Genomic DNA, 17,233 nt, shown 5'->3' with positions numbered 1-17,233 from the left:
ATAGGATATTTTCTAGAAGATTAGATATTATACACGAACATTCTAGTTATTAGATATTTGTGAAATTAATGGTGAGGATGTTGACATGTGTCAACAATCCAACGATCACTAAATTCTATAAATAATAGATGAACATTCAGTTGATCATTAAGGAAATAATAGATATAAAGTTCACTAACCTAGATTAGTGAAAATTCTTTGTGATCTCGATCATTTATGCTAGTTCAACCGTGGTTTCTTCCTTAACTTCGCCAACTCCAGACTGACTTCTCAGATGGTTTCTTCCAAACATGAGTCCTGTTTAATAGTTTATCATCAGGTTAAATAAGGAGTAGACTTGTTAACGTTGCCATGACCTTTCTGTATTGGGAATTTGTTTGAACAATCTTAAAAAGGTGAACATTTAGTAACTTGCCTGCCTCTATTGTTCTGTTCTCTGTTTTACTTTTCTACTCATCGTTATATATTTCAAATGTAGATGACTGATCAAGAGAAACCAACCGAGAAACCGAATCCTTTCCTACTAAATGTGGAAGCAACACTAGTGGGATTAACATTGGAAATGGAAGAAAGGGACGAAAAGATGGTAAGGATTGAATTTTGAGTTTCACAGAGCAAATTATGACCTGAAAATGCAAGCATGTATTGTCCACTAAGTTCTTTTCTATCATTTTAATGAATGATCCAAAAATGAAGTTCAATATTCAGTTATAACGATACTCTTCGACCAATTAAGTTTTTAACTCCTAGTGGCATGTATGTAGAACTTGCCATCCCTTTAATTTCTTTAACGGGCTGTCTATTTTATCTTTTTTAAACTATAGATTGAACCGTAAGAGAGATACTATATGAACACTTAAAACTTCAAATAGTTATTTTAGGACTGTCTGATTGATCCCACATTTATGGTAAGATACCAAACCAAAACAAGAAATATCAGGTAGACACACGCACACACACACAAACATCCTGAGTAGGAAAGCTGTTATTTATTGTGTTATTATTGGAACCCACCCATTGTTTGAAAAGTCAAAAAGGGTGGGCACCGAAAGTAGAAAGTAAGATTGGTTGGCAAGTTGGGTTAAAAGTTGGCATGGGATAATTGCAATTTTGGTCCCTAATTGTATAGGGACATTGCAAGTTGATCATTGAACCTCAACTATAAATAGGCCTAACCATTTCTTACTTTCTTCATCCCATAATTGCCATTCTCTACTTAAGGCATTATTCTCTCTCCCTATTTGTAAATTTCACTTGTAATTTTTGGAGTGAAATATATTTGGTAGTGCCCGAGGATGTAGGCAAAATTTGCTGAACCTCGTTAAAATTCTGGTGTTCTTTATTATTTATTTTGCATATTTTGTGAATGTGATTGTAGTGATTTATTATGCTATTAAATTACGATAGAGGGATATTCTGACTAGGAAAGACTTGGTATTTAAATGATCTTCGTGATCTACCCCTCTTTCCTGGGAATTGAACTTAGTGTGATTTTCAGTATAATATTTTTACTCTTTCACACGCTTTCGCGCAACAGTTATCATGTTGCAAAGTTTTTAATTTTATCTGCTTATTTTTGGACCAATATCTGATTCTGTTTTGCTTATAGGTTCCTCCAGCACATTTGAATCCCAAATCTTCTAATCATATGGTTGATTTGGCAAAGACTCGTGAAGCAAAGATAAAGAGATTGGAAGAAATTATCTTAGAAGCCAAGCTGGAGTTGGCCAGGTTAACAAAGAAACGACGGCTGAAATATTGCTGCTTCTCGTTATTTCGTTCCAGTAATAGCAGTCAAGAATCTTTTATTGGTTAATTGGGATGTTGATGAACTGATAGTGTTATTTCAGGGTTAAAATTTCAATACTTTACTAATAGCCATATGGTTGTTAAAACTTTTGATAAATGCTTGTGGGCCAGTCAGAGAGAGTGGTTGATTTTTTTTTCCAAATTTCTCAGCCTAAATCGGAAAATAAATAAAAGCTCAAGTTTATTTCCTAAATAGTTAGGTCAAATCCAGAAAAGAAAAAATTAATAAAAGAGCTCAAGACTCAAACCAGCCCAAAACAAAAAAGAAAAGAGAAGGTGATCCACGTTGAAACCAACAATTTTTTTTTACTCCCTAACTTAATTAAACAGTAGTATTGAGTAGTATAGTTGATCTCACTAGTTTTGGGATTCTTAATTTTCCTATTTACGTTACCAGATTCCTAGTTTTAGGCAACTGTTGTGCCCATGCCCTATGCGTGTAGAGTCGAAAGAGAATTTTAGTTGATAAAGGAAAAATAAAATGAGATAATAACTATTGCTAAATAAAATTAAGTAAATGAAATTAAATTTGAAAATCAAATATGTTAATGCTTAGCCTCAGACTTGGTACATTTTGAAATCGAATCGATCCTTGAAAGTGGATTTTCCTCTCAAACCATATAACACCCTGATACCTAGCCTAGAAGTTTAGACCGAATTCCTGAGATTACATTGGCCACCAAAAGTAGCGGAAACAAAAACTATAATTCAAACCAAGAAAGTTCTTTTATTGCTTCATCTTTAGGAAATTAAATAATACTTAGTTATATTTTGAAATAATTTTTTATTAGCGCTAAAAACATTTAGGAATAAATCAGATGGACATTCTTGTATAGTTTCAAAATGCATCAATTTTTCCAATTGTATCTTGGAATTTCAAATTAGAAATTGTGCATAAAATATGTTGTACTATTTCAGAATTGGAACGTTTAAGAACATCACAGTCTCAAGAACTCATATTATTTCCATTTTTGTAAAAACCACGCATGAACTTCCTAAAATTTAGGTTCAGTATAAAATCTATAGTTTCTAAAGTACAGTCTAAATAACATTTTATGGAAGTCCAAAATAAAATTTATAGCACAGTTCATATAAAATATTTACATTTTAAAACAGTACAATTATTTAAGAATTGAAGAAAAACTTTATTAGATTAATTCAAAACTTATCAATTCGAGACCTCCGGCTGCCAAGTCCAGCTTCAAACACGAAAATTACCTGAAAGGAAGAAACTAAGGGAATGAACTATGAGAGCTCAATGTGAGTCCGAAACATAAATATAGGGTAGACGGCAAGTATTGAAACAAATATTCGGACATGCCTATATAGAAAATATAAGAACAATTCACACCAATAATTGGTCTTTTCCATATTTTTTTCTCTTCTTTGCCATAATCTTTTCATTTATTCATGCATTATTTCAAAATTAGATTTTGTTACTATTTATCATTTTTATCTCTTTTTTGTTAGTATTATCATCATCATTATGTTTATCTTCATTAATTAGGTTACGTTATTTATTCTTTCTTTAAATTACCTATTTGGTATTGAATATTGATACCACGTAAGATTATTATGAATTGTTCCTTCGTTGGTGTATTAATGTTATATTTTGCTTGCATCATTGTTTTAAAAATTTTATATTTCATTTAATCCAAAACTATTTTAAAAAATAGGCAATGTTTTTTGTATTTAAGAATTCGAGAAATAGTGCCCTGACATGATGGGTTGCGATTTCCCGTTTGTCTACATACCTAAAATACCCTTTTAAGTAAATTTTGTAAATTACGAGGTGATTTCAGTTACGAGAGTCTAAAAATATCGTGTCCTATCATACTGGATGTGATGTTTGTATTCTTTTGGAACGAAGGAATCTCGGTTTTTTAAACTTAAATTATTCTGTTTTTTAAAAGGGACCTTGTTTCAAAATTCTTTCAAATCTTTGACATTAAGACAAAAAAACAATTCAATTTGGTACTAATTTTGGGCGTCGCAAGGGTGCTAACCCTTCCTCGCACTAACCGACTCCCGAACCCGTTTTCTCCCTTTTTCGTAGACCAAAATATTTTATAAGGTGATCCAATCATACCTAAAAAGGTTGGTGGCGACTCCCATTTTCGTTTTCAAAAACAAGTTGACCCCGTTTTAAAAAAAACTCGTTAAAAAATATTATTGACAACACAGTTGTTACCTAAATCACGTCAAACAATTCAAATATTTAACAATTAACCCAATCAAACATACAAACAAAAATTACACCCAAACATGAAATGAATGCAACAAATTATGAATCCCGCCCAGCCAGCCAAACACCACTCCAACCCCTTACACACCATAGTTGGACTAAAGAAAGCCCATCCACCTTGCACACCTGCATATAAGAATTCATAGATGCTCTCTAATCATATTGAAGGGAAAGAGAAAGGAAATCCTAACACTGTAATAGGGAGGGGTAGAAAGAATAATGTAAGGAATGTAGCCTAGATTCGAAATGTAACACCTCCTAACCCCAAACTGTCGCTGGAACAAGGTTACGAGGCATTACCGAACGTATTGATCAATTTACAAACAATTCACAAATAAATAACAAACATACTAAAATTAAATCGTAAAGTCCCTTTAATGGACCCTCGAGGCCCAAATCATGAATTAGAAAAGAATCGAGACTTATTCGAGTACTCCGAAAATTTGTGTTAAGAAATTAGGGAGATTTGTTTGAAAGTAGAGTTATTGTTTATGTTTTAAAAATTCTACAAAATGCATGAGAGAGAATAAATAAAATTTGGGGAAAAGGTGATGAATGTTGAAAGAATAAAAAGATTAGATTTTTAAGATTTTTAGTTGGTAGAGATATTTAAAATATATATATATATATTTTATGTGATTATTAAATTAAAAGTATTATAGAGGTCTCCATATTAAGATTCAGGTTGTATTTTAGTTATTTTATTAAAAAAATAGATAAATTAGTTCTTGTATGTTAGATCAAAGAGTAAATTAGTTCTTTTGGTAAAATTACCATTTATTTTTACTGTTAAAAAATTGGTCCCTATAGTTAACATGAGGTACATGTGAGACGCCAAACGTCATTGTTTGATTATTCTATCAGTTACACTAGTTTTTAACAATATAAATAAATAAATTTTTAATAGAAAGAACCATCTAATATATAATTTAAAATAAAAATGACAAAATATAATGTGATTTATAGTAGACAATCACCCAGGTAGCTACACCTGCAAACTGTTTCTCAAGGTTTGACTATATACATTTCTCTATCCAAAAGCACTATCTCCAATTGTGGCCCTCCGAAACTTCAACGTCTGCCAAAACAGTCAGCACAAAATCCTGTCCTAACATAATCTTTTTAAACCAAATACCGTGTATGTAACAGGTATTTTGACTAGTAACATATTCTATCATATCCTCACCGAATAAAGTTATAAAACCAAGCGTGATTCTCTTTTCAAGTCATTGAGACAAAAAGTGGCTATGGCAAATAACATTTTGGTGACTGGTGGTGCTGGTTTTATTGGAAGCCACACTGTGCTAGAGCTACTAGTGGGAGGCTACAATGCAGTGGTGGTGGACAATCTCAACAATTCCTCTGACGTTGCCATCACAAGAGTCAAAGATCTCGCCGGCCGGTACGGCAACAACCTTTACTTTCACCAGCTTGACCTTCGAGACAAACCTGCGCTGCAAAATGTATTTACGGAAAGAAAAATTGATGCTGTCATACACTTTGCTGGACTGAAAGCCGTAGGTGAAAGCATGAAGAAACCATTGATGTATTACAGCAACAATATCGTTGGGGCAATCACGTTGTTGGAAGTAATGGAAGCCTATGGATGCAAAAATCTAGTATTTTCATCATCAGCTGCCGTCTACGGTTGGCCAAAGGAGGTTCCATGTAGAGAAGAGTTCCCTGTGTCTGCCATCAATCCTTATGGAAGAACCAAGCCTATAATTGAAGAGATTTGTAGGGACATACAACATGCAGACCCAGAGTGGAAGATCATATTGCTGAGATACTTTAACCCTGTTGGTGCACATCAAAGTGGCTATATCGGAGAACATCCCCGTGGAACTCCAAACAATCTGTTGAAGCATTGGCCTGCAATGCAACATTGAACCAGCAGCAGCTCATGAAGATTGGCAGCAATGAAGCAGAACCGAATGCAGCAGCTGTCCTAGGAGCATTTTGTTATTTTGTTGCTATGTAACTTAGTTTAGTTACTTTGTAACTTGATATCTAAGTTGGTAGATTTTAGATTTAAAATTTGTTGATGTAATGGCTGGCCATACCAGCTTGCTTTTGCTTGTAGTTTAAGTTGATTTAGTTAGACTTAGTGGGAGTAGTTCAGTTATTAGGTAATGGTCATTTGACCTTGTAACTTTGTATTTATATTTTCATTCATGTTCAATGAAGTGTGATGGCTGATCTCTCATCCATTTTCAAGCTCAAGTTTTCTTAGTTTCTTTTGCTTGTTCTCAACACCACTTACCATCACCGGTAATCACCATCTCAACATCACTTACCATCACCGGTAATCACCTTCTTTCCATCATCGGTAATCACCTTCTATACCATCATCGGTAATTACCTTCCTTTGTTCCAACATTTCGTATCAAGAGCCTAAATCTTTGAGGACCTCTGTTGTTGGTGTTCTTTTTTTTGTGGAAAGAAAGCTTGAGAAAGAAAGAAACTATTTTTTGTTGGTCTCTTTGTTTGCTGCAAAGATGAGCTTTACACCACCACCACCACCCGTGTTTGTTGGAGAAAACTACCACATTTGGGTAGTAAAGATGAAGACATACCTCCAAGCATATGATTTGTGGAGTGTAGTCGAGAATGATGCTGAACCACCTCCATTGAGGGTCAATCCAACCATTGCACAGATGAGGCAACACAGTGAAGAGTGTGCCAAGAAGCATAAAGCAATGGCCTGCTTGCAAAGGTGTACATGATGTGATTTTCACTCGGATCATGACTTGTAGCACACCCAAGGAAGCATGGGAAAGGCTAAAGGAGGAGTTTATGGGGTCAGCAAAGACAAAGCAACAGCAACTTATCAACCTTAGGAGAGACTTTGAGACTTGGATCTTATTCAAAGGTTAGTCTTATATATCTTGGATTTTTTAGTTTGATGTGTAGTGTTAATTTGTGATGAATTATGCTTTTTTGAGGTAAATTTTAGCTACCATTACCAAATTATCTAGTCAGTGGTGAATTTAGAGGGGCTGGCATGAGCCCGGCCCTCTTAAAATATAAAATTGTTATTTAAGTATTTAATTTTTTTTAATTTTAAATTGGTAAAGGTAAAATTATATTTTAGCTTCCCTAAAATTATAAAAATTTAATTTAATTCTTTAAAAATTATAAAGATATAGACTGTAAAAAATTAAAATTTCATTCGACCCCCTAAAAGATTGTTCTTGCTTCGCCCCTGTATCTAGTTTGTGATATAAGATGCTTAAATGGAATGAAATAAATTTGCATAGTTTCGTAAGGAGAGGGATTTATTAGAATAAATTTTATTTGATTGGTGTGTTTATTAAAAATATTAGAAAATTTCAAAATTTATGAGCATTTTAATATCATAGTTTTTTTTTGTAAATTATCTTGATAGTCTCATAGTTTTTTTTTTGGTAAATTATTTTGATAGTCACTCTAAATAAGAGTTATTCCTCTTTTGATCACCTAAAAAAAATTAATCAAATTGGTTATTCTATCGTTAAATAGTAACGGAATGCTAACTATTCATTTCCTATTTTGGTCACTCTAAATTGAAGTCGTTTCTATTTTGGTCATTCTAGAATTAGGATAAACTATCTCATTAATCACTCTAAATAGAAGTCGTTACTATTTTGGTCATCTAAAAAATTACGTGGAAACGTACAATTAATCTTCCGTTACCATTTTAACAATTGAGTGGTCAATTTGATTAATTTTTTTTGGGTGACCAAATTAACGAAAAATAATTTTAGGGTGACCAAAATAGAAATATCCTTATTTAAAGTGACTAACAAGATAGTTTACCTTTTTCTTTTTCAAATTTCTAACTATATATGTGGTATTTCAAAATTTCTGGATATTTTATTTTATTGAGCACACATGGTCGTACTATAACATAAAAACTTAAAGGTTTACGGACTAAAAAAGCCCTTAAACGATTATATCTTGTTTAAACAAGCTCTTATACTATTTTGTAGTTTAATAAACCCTTAACCTATAATTTTTATCCATGAAAACTATTGATTTTAATATTAAAGTACAAAAATTAATTTGCATTGTATATTGATGTGAATTTGATGAGAATAGTTTATTAAATAAAAATAAAATAATATTTTTTTAAAAGTAAAACAAAATAATATGTTAAAATTTCTTGAAAGTACTTATATACGTAACAAATAGACCCAGATCATGGGCCAGGTTGGGCCAATGAAAATTTTAGGTTCGTTTTCTAGGCCCGAGCCCAACTCTGATTGAAAAATAAGTTTAAAATTTTGTTCAAGTCCAACCAAAAAAAAAACTAAACTCGAGCCTGACTTGTACTAAAAAAATTTTACATTATTTTTTTATATAATACATCAAATACGCCAAAAAGATTAAAATAAATCTTTCTCAACAAATTGAAAATACATTAAAAAAATCTTTATACTCAAATAATACTAAGGTAGTTGCAACTTAGCAAGTAAATGTCTCTAAAATAATAAAATAAGAGTTATACAATATTCAAACAACAACAACAACAAATAGTAACAATATAATAGCAAAATGGTAGCAAAACAACATTAAAATGACAACAAAACAACAGTGAAAAAATTTTAGGCAAATTCGAGTTAAGCTTGGGCCAAAAAATCTTACTCGAGGCCTGACCTATTTAGAAAACGAACCTTATTTTTTGTCCAAGCCCATTTTTCGAGTCTATATTTTTATTCAAACTCTCCCACTTTTCGAGTGGACCTTCAAGTCTAAGCGGGTGGGCTGACCCATAATTAGGTCTAGTAAGAAACTTAATCACACTTTTGAAAATTTTGATTATCTCTTTATATTTTATGTTGATGTAAAAAATGCATGCATCCACAAGAAATTGATATAAGAGCCTGAATTCAAAATAATTTTACTTTAATATTAAAATAAAAAGGCTTTTATGGATAAAACTCATAAGTTATGAGCTTATTTAACTACAAAAATAGTTTAAGTAATTGTTTAAACAAAATGTAGTAATTTAAGGACTTTTTTGATATATTAACTAAACTTAAACTTCAAAAACCATTTTTATTTAATTTTAATATATAACTTTTTAAAAAATTATTTTATTAAAAATAGTAATCTAATGACATCATTATTGAAATTATCTTTTTTATAATTCGTAAAATTTTAATAACTTAATTTTTATTTAAAATAATTATTTAACTGAAAAAATAAAAATATTTAAAAATTTAAAATTATTCATCCAAACACCCTCTAAAATTTTGATGCAAACGAAAGAAAAATAAAATTTTGTTAAATAATAATATTTGATTATGCCTCTACTTATTAGAAGGGAATACTATTATGATATTTTGATACGTTATTGCTTGGTAGGAAGGAAGAATGGAAAATCTTTCATTTCATGTTTGGTCGGGGGAATGGAATAGTATTCTCCTATTATTCATTTAATGATAAATCATTTCTTTGTTTGGTTGAATGTAATACTCATTCAATGGAATGACTATTATTTCTTTATTACTTGTTTTCCCGTAAAAGTGATTCTTTGGTGATACTAAAGAATGGTTATTCCATGCAACTTTGAATAACAAAAAAATTAATTTCCATATTAGTCTTTTAAAACTTGGATTCAAAAAATATAAAAATAAAATATTTTAATATGAAATAATTATATTAACAATGTTATTAAATTATATATTTTTATTTTTATTAAATTATATTTAATTATAAACCTATTAAAATTTAATAATAATAACAATAATCATCTATCTAAAAAAATTGTGTTAAATTTTTTTCCTTATACTATTACAACATTATTCCATTAAACCAAACATAAAGATACTATTACAGTTTTATTACGTTCCATTTGACTAAGCAGTTGAATTACTAATTACAACTCTATTTCATTACAACAAACAAAATGTTGTATTAGGGTCTAATCGGAAAATAATAACAACTTTGGATTATGGGCATTTTATATTGGTCCAAATTAAAATAGCCATACCCAGCAAAGCAGTAATGGTTCAACTTGACATTCTTTCCCAACTGCTTTCCTTTTTAACTTATGATTATCTCTTTTGCCCTTTTTGTTAGTTTCTTTTTCCACCATCCCAGAATCTAAATTACTTATTGACAAAAAAAAAATCTTGGTACTTTTGTTCCAAGTTCTGAGAATTTGAGCACTACCATTGCATAAGAGTGATAAGGAATAATCCAAACATGACAAACTTATATGTTTATGTTTTGTGCTACTCCTTTACAAGCATCAAATGCAATTTATGTTCTTAAGATAACAAAATTTGTATGGTGATGGTGATTGCTTGGTATGTTAGTTTGTGAAGAATATATATGTATATATATGCATAAACTTGGTATCAAAATTTGTATATTTGTATGTAATTGTACACTTGAAACTTTTGTTTTGGTTCAATCATAAACATTTAAGTGATGGGCAAATATATTTATTTGTATATACTATATGTAAATGCAAAATGTTGATATGTAACAATGTTAAATGGCATGTGAAAATTAAATCAAGATCATAGTTTTATGCTTACTGGATCGAAATTCAATCATATTTTTATGTGAAAATTTATCCCGGATGATAATACTTTTTGAGATTTTATACTAAATACTTGTGGAATATTTACTTTGTATATGTTTGCTTTCCATGTTTACTCGTCATTTTTATTGGTATTGTTCTGAATATCATATTAATGTTGCTATCAGGTTGTGAAGGCAAAGAAGAAGGATACAGGAATAGTGTATGCTTTGAAGATCATGGACAAAAAGTTCATCACCATGGAAAATAGAACAGCTTATGTAAAATTGGAACGTATCGTGCTTGACCAACTGGACCATCCTGGTATTATGCGACTCTATTTTACATTTCAAGATAATTTCTCACTATGTAAGTATTCTTGGTTGTATCTTTAATTTGTATCATGTGCATACTTGTTTACTTAATTAGTTATTACGCCAAATTTTCTTCCATTAGTTAACTCTTGTCACTTCATTCAGCTTTGATTTTTGCTTGACACTGTTTTCTTTGTTATATTCTGAAGACATGGCACTTGAACCCTGTGAAGGTGGAGAACTTTTTGACCAAATAAACAGAGTAAGTTACTCTTAGACGTGATCCTATCTAGTAATGGAAAATTCATGCATTGTGTTCACTTTTTTTCTTCTAGCATGTCATTGAGTTGGTTCCTCATTGAATTATCGTGAATCTAGTGATTTTTTATTCCTATTTTCCTATCAAATTCATGACAATCTGGGATAGTCATGCATACTTCATCTTTGATAAAAAATTCTAATAAAAAATCACTTCTAGACCCTTTTTGCAATTGATCGAGTAATGTTGTCAACCTTTTATAATAGTGAGTGCCAGAATTTCTTGAGTTGTGATTTAGCATTTGCTCCTATCTAAACTGGTTTATTTGTTGTTCAATAACAATCATATATTTTGTGTAGAAAGGTCGGTTATCGGAGGATGAAGCTCGGTTCTATGCTGCAGAGGTTGTAGATGCTCTTGAATATATACACAACATGGGATTGATGCATAGAGATATTAAGGTATTTTTCAAGCATGCATGTTTTGTTCCAGTGTTGTTATCAGTTCATGCATACTATGTTACATCAACATTGGTAAAGTTCTGAATCATTGTTGCATGGCAGCCGGAGAATTTGCTTCTTATTAAAGATGGGCATATCAAGATTGCTGACTTTGGCAGTGTAAAGCCCATGCAGGATAGCCGAATAACAGTCCTTCCTAATGCATCCTCAGGTAAAAAAAAAAAAAAGAAGAGATGATTTTTCCACTCCCCCTAAAGAAAAAGGAAAAGAAAAAGTTTTAAGGCTAACATTGTTTGTAAAAACCATTACAGATGACAAGGCCTGCACGTTTGTGGGGACAGCCACTTATGTTCCTCCTGAAGTCTTGAACTCTTCTCCAGCAACTTTTGGGTAACAGGCCTTCAATCTCATCATTAGTTTGTTTCATTATCTAGATTAAAATTGTCAAACTTGAAATGGAATCTTAAGCTTTTTGCAACTAATTTCTTGATTTTTTTTCTTTAATCCCCCTTTCCACCTTTAAAAAAAATCCTTATCACTTGGTTTTCCAGATAATGAAAGTATAGAATCTTGTAATTAGCTTGGTTATTTTCCTTGATCTTGTTCATCTATTCTTCCTAGGGTAATACAATTTTCTCTTTTGATCATATTCAAACAGAAATGACCTCTGGGCACTAGGCTGCACCTTGTACCAAATGCTTTCAGGGACTTCTCCCTTTAAAGATACAAGTGAAAGGCTTATATTTCAAAGAATTATAGCCAGAGATATAAGATTGCCAGATTATTTTTCTGAAGAAGCCAGAGACCTCATTGAAAAGCTATTGGTAAGATTTACTTTTACGCATGTTGGAAATTCTTTATAGGAAATTGGAAAGAATACCATAGGATAAAGTCTATTTGCGTGTTTCCTTAGAAGTAAAGATATTACTTCAAAAACAAGGGGAAAACCTTTGTGTTGCAGGAAACATGCAAGTTACCACATGGGAGATGAGGGGAAAAAAACATTCACAAAGTCTAAATAAGAACCAAGAAAAGCCAAAATAGTTGCAGGTAGGTGGGAGGAAACATAAGATTAGCTTCATAGCAAATCAATTAGCCACGTGCCAGCAAATAATAGGCCCAAACACATCCATCAAATGCTTCGTTGCTCCAGAGTTAGGGAGATAAAAACTCGAGACTAAAACCGAACCTAGATACCTTGTTAACAATACTTTCCTTAAGGGTTTGGGACTGACCTAAAGAGTGACTCCCCCTGGTCAACAACTTTCACTCCAATTGGTGCCTATAACCCATATATTTAAAATCTTTGTAGTTTTGTCTTGACTTGTATGGAACCATGATTAAAACTCTTATCAGACATTTGTTTAGCATGGGTTTAAATTGGAATGACAAAACCCGAACCGTCCGATGGATTTTGAACTAGTTCACTTTGAATGGAGTGGATTCTTTTTTATTTGAAAACGGATTTGGCGCGAGGCAAATTTTTTCTTTTGGATAATAGGTATGAAGCAATTACAGTAATTGCTTACCTCGCCCCGATTCATCCCACTATATAAAATTACAATTGTATCATTGTATATATAAAACTATTAAAAAGGTAATAATGTAATAACCTAATCTGGAAAAAATAATATATTTTATGTTTTTTTTAAAGAATTATATTTTGAATATTTCTTTGACTTTAAAAAGATTGAAAATATTAAAGATAAGTAGCAAAAATTTAATTGAAACGGGGCAGAGATGGATGTATCTAATATACATAGAAGTGGTAGTGATTTTCAATATTATACATCCATAATGGAGTGAGGCAGGTGGTAGAGTAGAGCATGCCAATTGTGAAGTGATAGTGGATTTAACAATATTCTCTCCATTATCATCTCTAGTTTAAATCATGGTACCCTCATCGCCCTATTATTGTATCAAAAAACTCTTTGCAGTTTTTGAGTGTTCAAGAAATGTTTTTAGAACCGAATTGGTGCTTGAATTGATCAAACTATTGGTTCCCGATCTAATTGGTTTAAAGCAAATAAATTGTTGAAAAAAATAAAAAAAACAAAATAATAATTAATTCAATTATTGGTTTAAGTGGTCCGGGTCAACTAATTTTACACCTCCCACCATCTAGTATCACGGGCCAGAGTTCAAAGCCCGTGACCATCGAACCAAATGCATCCGATGGAGGTCTATTACTTAGATGGGGATCATTTGGCCCACGAGAGCTGGCCCGATTCAAGGAACTGTTGGAGAAGCCTGTCAAATTGAAGCCTAGTTGGCTCGATAGCGAAGATATGGCAACTTAGGCAACTATGGTAACTAATCTTAAAGATAGAGGGAATCATATCTTGTAAGATTAGATAGGATTTGATATGGCAATATCTTGTAAATCCCTTAAATTAGGGGATATGGTTAATCTCGTCCGTCAATGTAATTGTATCTTGACCATCGGTTTTGGGGGAGCTCAAGTATAAATAGAGAGCCTCCCCCTCATTTGTACTCACTCCATTCATTGTTTCATTATTCTTTGTGAATAAGAGAATAGAGAGCATTTACTCAAACACTTTGCGAGCGTTCTTTTCTGTTGTTCTTTATAAGCTTCTTTTGGCATAAGTTTGCTTCCGCTGTATGAGTTGGTGCATTAGAGGAGTTCTTAAGGAATCATCATTCGAGAAAAGGCTGACTTAGGCGAGTTTGGACGAGCAAATCGCCTAAGGCCGCACGGATTGTGAGACGAAAGGTTTAGCCCTGTGACAAGAACCTCGCTGATTCTCAGTCCAATTATCTAGAACCCCCTAATTCTTGGTAAGAATTAATAGGTTCGATTCATACAACACTTAGCTCAAGAAACTTGGCTAAAAAATAACAAATTAGATTGACCAAATGTATGTTAGTTACAGAGCTGCAAAATTCAGTAATTTTCATTTTCATCGTAAATGTCCAAAAACAACACTTAATAGAAGAACTAAAAAGATCTACAAAAAGTCTTAAGCAAACAAGTTTATGGTGAATAGTAAAAACCAAATACAAGATGCGTAAAAATAAATCTTACCAATAGCTTTTCAATGGATCATCCTTCCAGCATAGGATAAAATCTTTCTCTCAATTCATGTTATTCCAACCGTTTTCTCTTACTTATGCTTGCCAACTCGAGAGTCGAGACTGGCTTTTCTTATTGTTTCTTTCAACATCTTGATCTTGGCTTCCTGCTCCAATATTTTGTTGCGAGTGTTGGTCAAAATTTCCCTCAGCCAGGAGAGTTCAAGACCTGTAAACTTCCATCCTTCACCTTCAACAGCATATCCTCAATCTCCTTTAGCCCAAGCTCAGAGAGGTTACTCGCTAAACAGCATTTTCCGAAGCCATCCACATTTTGCCGACAATTTTCAAATCAAGCATCCGGAGATTCAAAGCCACATTCTGAATATGGTAGCTGACGTTTATCAGAAATTAAAGAGTAACCTCTCTGAGCTTGGGCTAAAGGAGATTGAGGATATACTGTTGAAGGTGAAGGATGGAGAGTTCATAGGTTTTAAACTCTCTTGGCTGAGGGAATTTTGACCAACACTCGCAACAAAATATTTGAGCAGGAAGCCAAGATCAAGACGTTGAAAGAAACAATAAGAAAAGCCAGTCTCGACTCTCGAGTTGGCAAGCATAAGTAAGAGAAAACGGCTGGAATAGCATGAATTGAGAGAAAGATTTTATCCTGTGCTGGAAGGATGATCCATTGAAAAGCTATTGGTAAGATTTACTTTTACGCATGTTGTATTTGGTTTTTACTATTCACCATAAACTTGTTTGCTTAAGACTTTTTGTAGATCTTTTTAGTTCTTCTGTTAAGTGCTGTTTCTGGACATTTACGATGAAAATGAAAATTACTGAATTTTGCAGCTCTGTAACTAACATACATTTGGTCAATATAATTTGTTATTTTTTAGCCAAGTTTCTTGAGCTAAGTGTTGTATGAATCGAACCTATTGATTCTTACCAAGAATCAGGGGGGTTCTAAATAATTGGACCGAGAATCAGCGAGGTTCTAGATGGTGGGAGGTGTAAAATTAGTTGACCCGGACCACTTAAACCAATAATTGAATTAATTATTATTTTGTTCTTTTTTATTTTTTTCAATAATTTATTTACTTTAAACCAATTAAATCGGGAACCAATAGTTTGATCAATTCAAACACCAATTCGGTTCTAAAAACATTTCTTGAACACTTAAAAACTGCAAAGAATTTTTTGATACAATAATAGGGCGATGAGGGTACCATGATTTAAACTAGAGATGATAATGGAGCGAATATTGTTAAATCCACTATCACTTCACAATTGACATGCTCTACTCTACCACCTGCCTCACTCCATTATGGATGTATAATATTGAAAATCACTATCACTTCTATGTATATTAGATACATCCATCTCTACCCCGTTTCAATTAAATTTTTGCTACTTATCTTTAATATTTTCAATCTTTTTAAAGTCAAAAAATATTCAAAATATAATTCTTAAAAAAACATAAAATATATTATTTTTTCCAGATTAGGTTATTACATTATTACCCTTTTAATAGTTTTATATATACAATGATACAATTGTAATTTTATATAGTGGGATGAATCGGGGCGAGGTAAGCAATTACTGTAATTGCTTCATACCTATTATCCAAAAGAAAAAATTTACCCCGCGCCAAATCCGTTTTCAAATAAAAAAAATCCACTCCATTCAAAGTGAACTAGTTCAAAATCCATCAGACGGTTCGGGTTTTGTCATTCCAATTTAAACCCATGCTGAACAAATGTCTGATAAGAGTTTTAATCACGGTTTCATACAAAGATTTTAAATATATGGGTTATAGGCACCAATTGGAGTGAAAGTTGTTGACGCCGGGGGAGGTCACTCTTTAGGTCGGTCCCAAACCTTTAAGGAAAGTATTGTTAAAAAGGTATTTAGGTTCGATTTTAGTCTCGATTTTTTATCTCCCTAACTCTGGAGCAACGAAGCATTTGATTTGGGCCTATTATTTGCTGGCATGTGGCTAATTGATTTGCTATGAAGCTAATCTTATGTTTCCTCCCACCTCTTGGTTCTTATTTAGACTTTGTGAATGTTTTTTTCCCCTCATCTCCCATGTGGTAACTTGCATGTTTCCTGCAAACAAAGGTTTTCCCCTTGTTTTTGAAGTAATATCTTTACTTCTAAGGAAACTCGCAAATATATTTTATCCTATGGTATTCTTTCCAATTTCCTATAAAGAATTTTTGTTCATAGAACTTGAAAGTTACTTTGCTTATTCAATTTTTGAAGAATAATATAAGAACTAAGTTTATATAGGAAATGATATTCTTAAGGTGGAGAGGAGATGGTCAATCCTAATTAAGAATTGTGAGTTTGAATATGGATCCTTCACCTTGTCACTTTGTATGCAACTGTGGTGCAGGATCTAGATCCCAGTAGACGACCAGGTGCTGGACCTGATGGTTATGCCGCACTGAAAACGCATCCTTTCTTTAGGAGAATTGAGTGGAGTAATTTAAGAACACAAACTCCTCCTGAACTTGTTTTAGAGACAGGGGTAAGATGTCACAAGCACAAGCTTTCACTCATTATATATGGAGTTTTGCATTAGAGTTG

General features: G+C 32.3%; 3 protein-coding genes across 3 annotated transcripts; all 3 read left to right on the top strand.

Moving 5' to 3' along the window:
* Positions 1-178: 178 nt before the first annotated feature.
* LOC121229676 (uncharacterized) lies at positions 179-2,275 on the top strand. The gene is made up of 3 exons (XM_041114457.1): positions 179-395; positions 479-586; positions 1,610-2,275. Exons 2-3 carry the CDS (start codon positions 479-481, stop codon positions 1,814-1,816), a joined length of 315 nt encoding a protein of 104 aa, XP_040970391.1. The 5' UTR covers positions 179-395; the 3' UTR covers positions 1,817-2,275.
* A 3,020-nt stretch (positions 2,276-5,295) lies between these two features.
* LOC121229675 (UDP-glucose 4-epimerase 2-like) lies at positions 5,296-6,271 on the top strand. Its single transcript, XM_041114456.1, has one exon. The coding sequence runs from the start codon at positions 5,302-5,304 to the stop codon at positions 5,941-5,943; it is 642 nt and encodes a 213-aa protein (XP_040970390.1). The 5' UTR covers positions 5,296-5,301; the 3' UTR covers positions 5,944-6,271.
* Positions 6,272-6,551: 280 nt separating this feature from the next.
* On the top strand, positions 6,552-17,228 carry LOC121228992 (3-phosphoinositide-dependent protein kinase 2). Its single transcript, XM_041112054.1, has 8 exons — positions 6,552-6,926; positions 10,757-10,937; positions 11,092-11,144; positions 11,501-11,602; positions 11,705-11,813; positions 11,914-11,992; positions 12,261-12,426; positions 17,040-17,228. Exons 2-8 carry the CDS (start codon positions 10,808-10,810, stop codon positions 17,226-17,228), a joined length of 828 nt encoding a protein of 275 aa, XP_040967988.1. The 5' UTR covers positions 6,552-6,926; positions 10,757-10,807.
* The last annotated feature ends 5 nt before the right edge of the window (positions 17,229-17,233 follow it).

The sequence above is a fragment of the Gossypium hirsutum genome, chromosome A05 (assembly GCF_007990345.1).
Source record: "Gossypium hirsutum isolate 1008001.06 chromosome A05, Gossypium_hirsutum_v2.1, whole genome shotgun sequence".
Lineage (NCBI taxonomy): Eukaryota > Viridiplantae > Streptophyta > Magnoliopsida > Malvales > Malvaceae > Gossypium > Gossypium hirsutum.
This window is presented reverse-complemented; position numbering and strand designations above follow the sequence as displayed.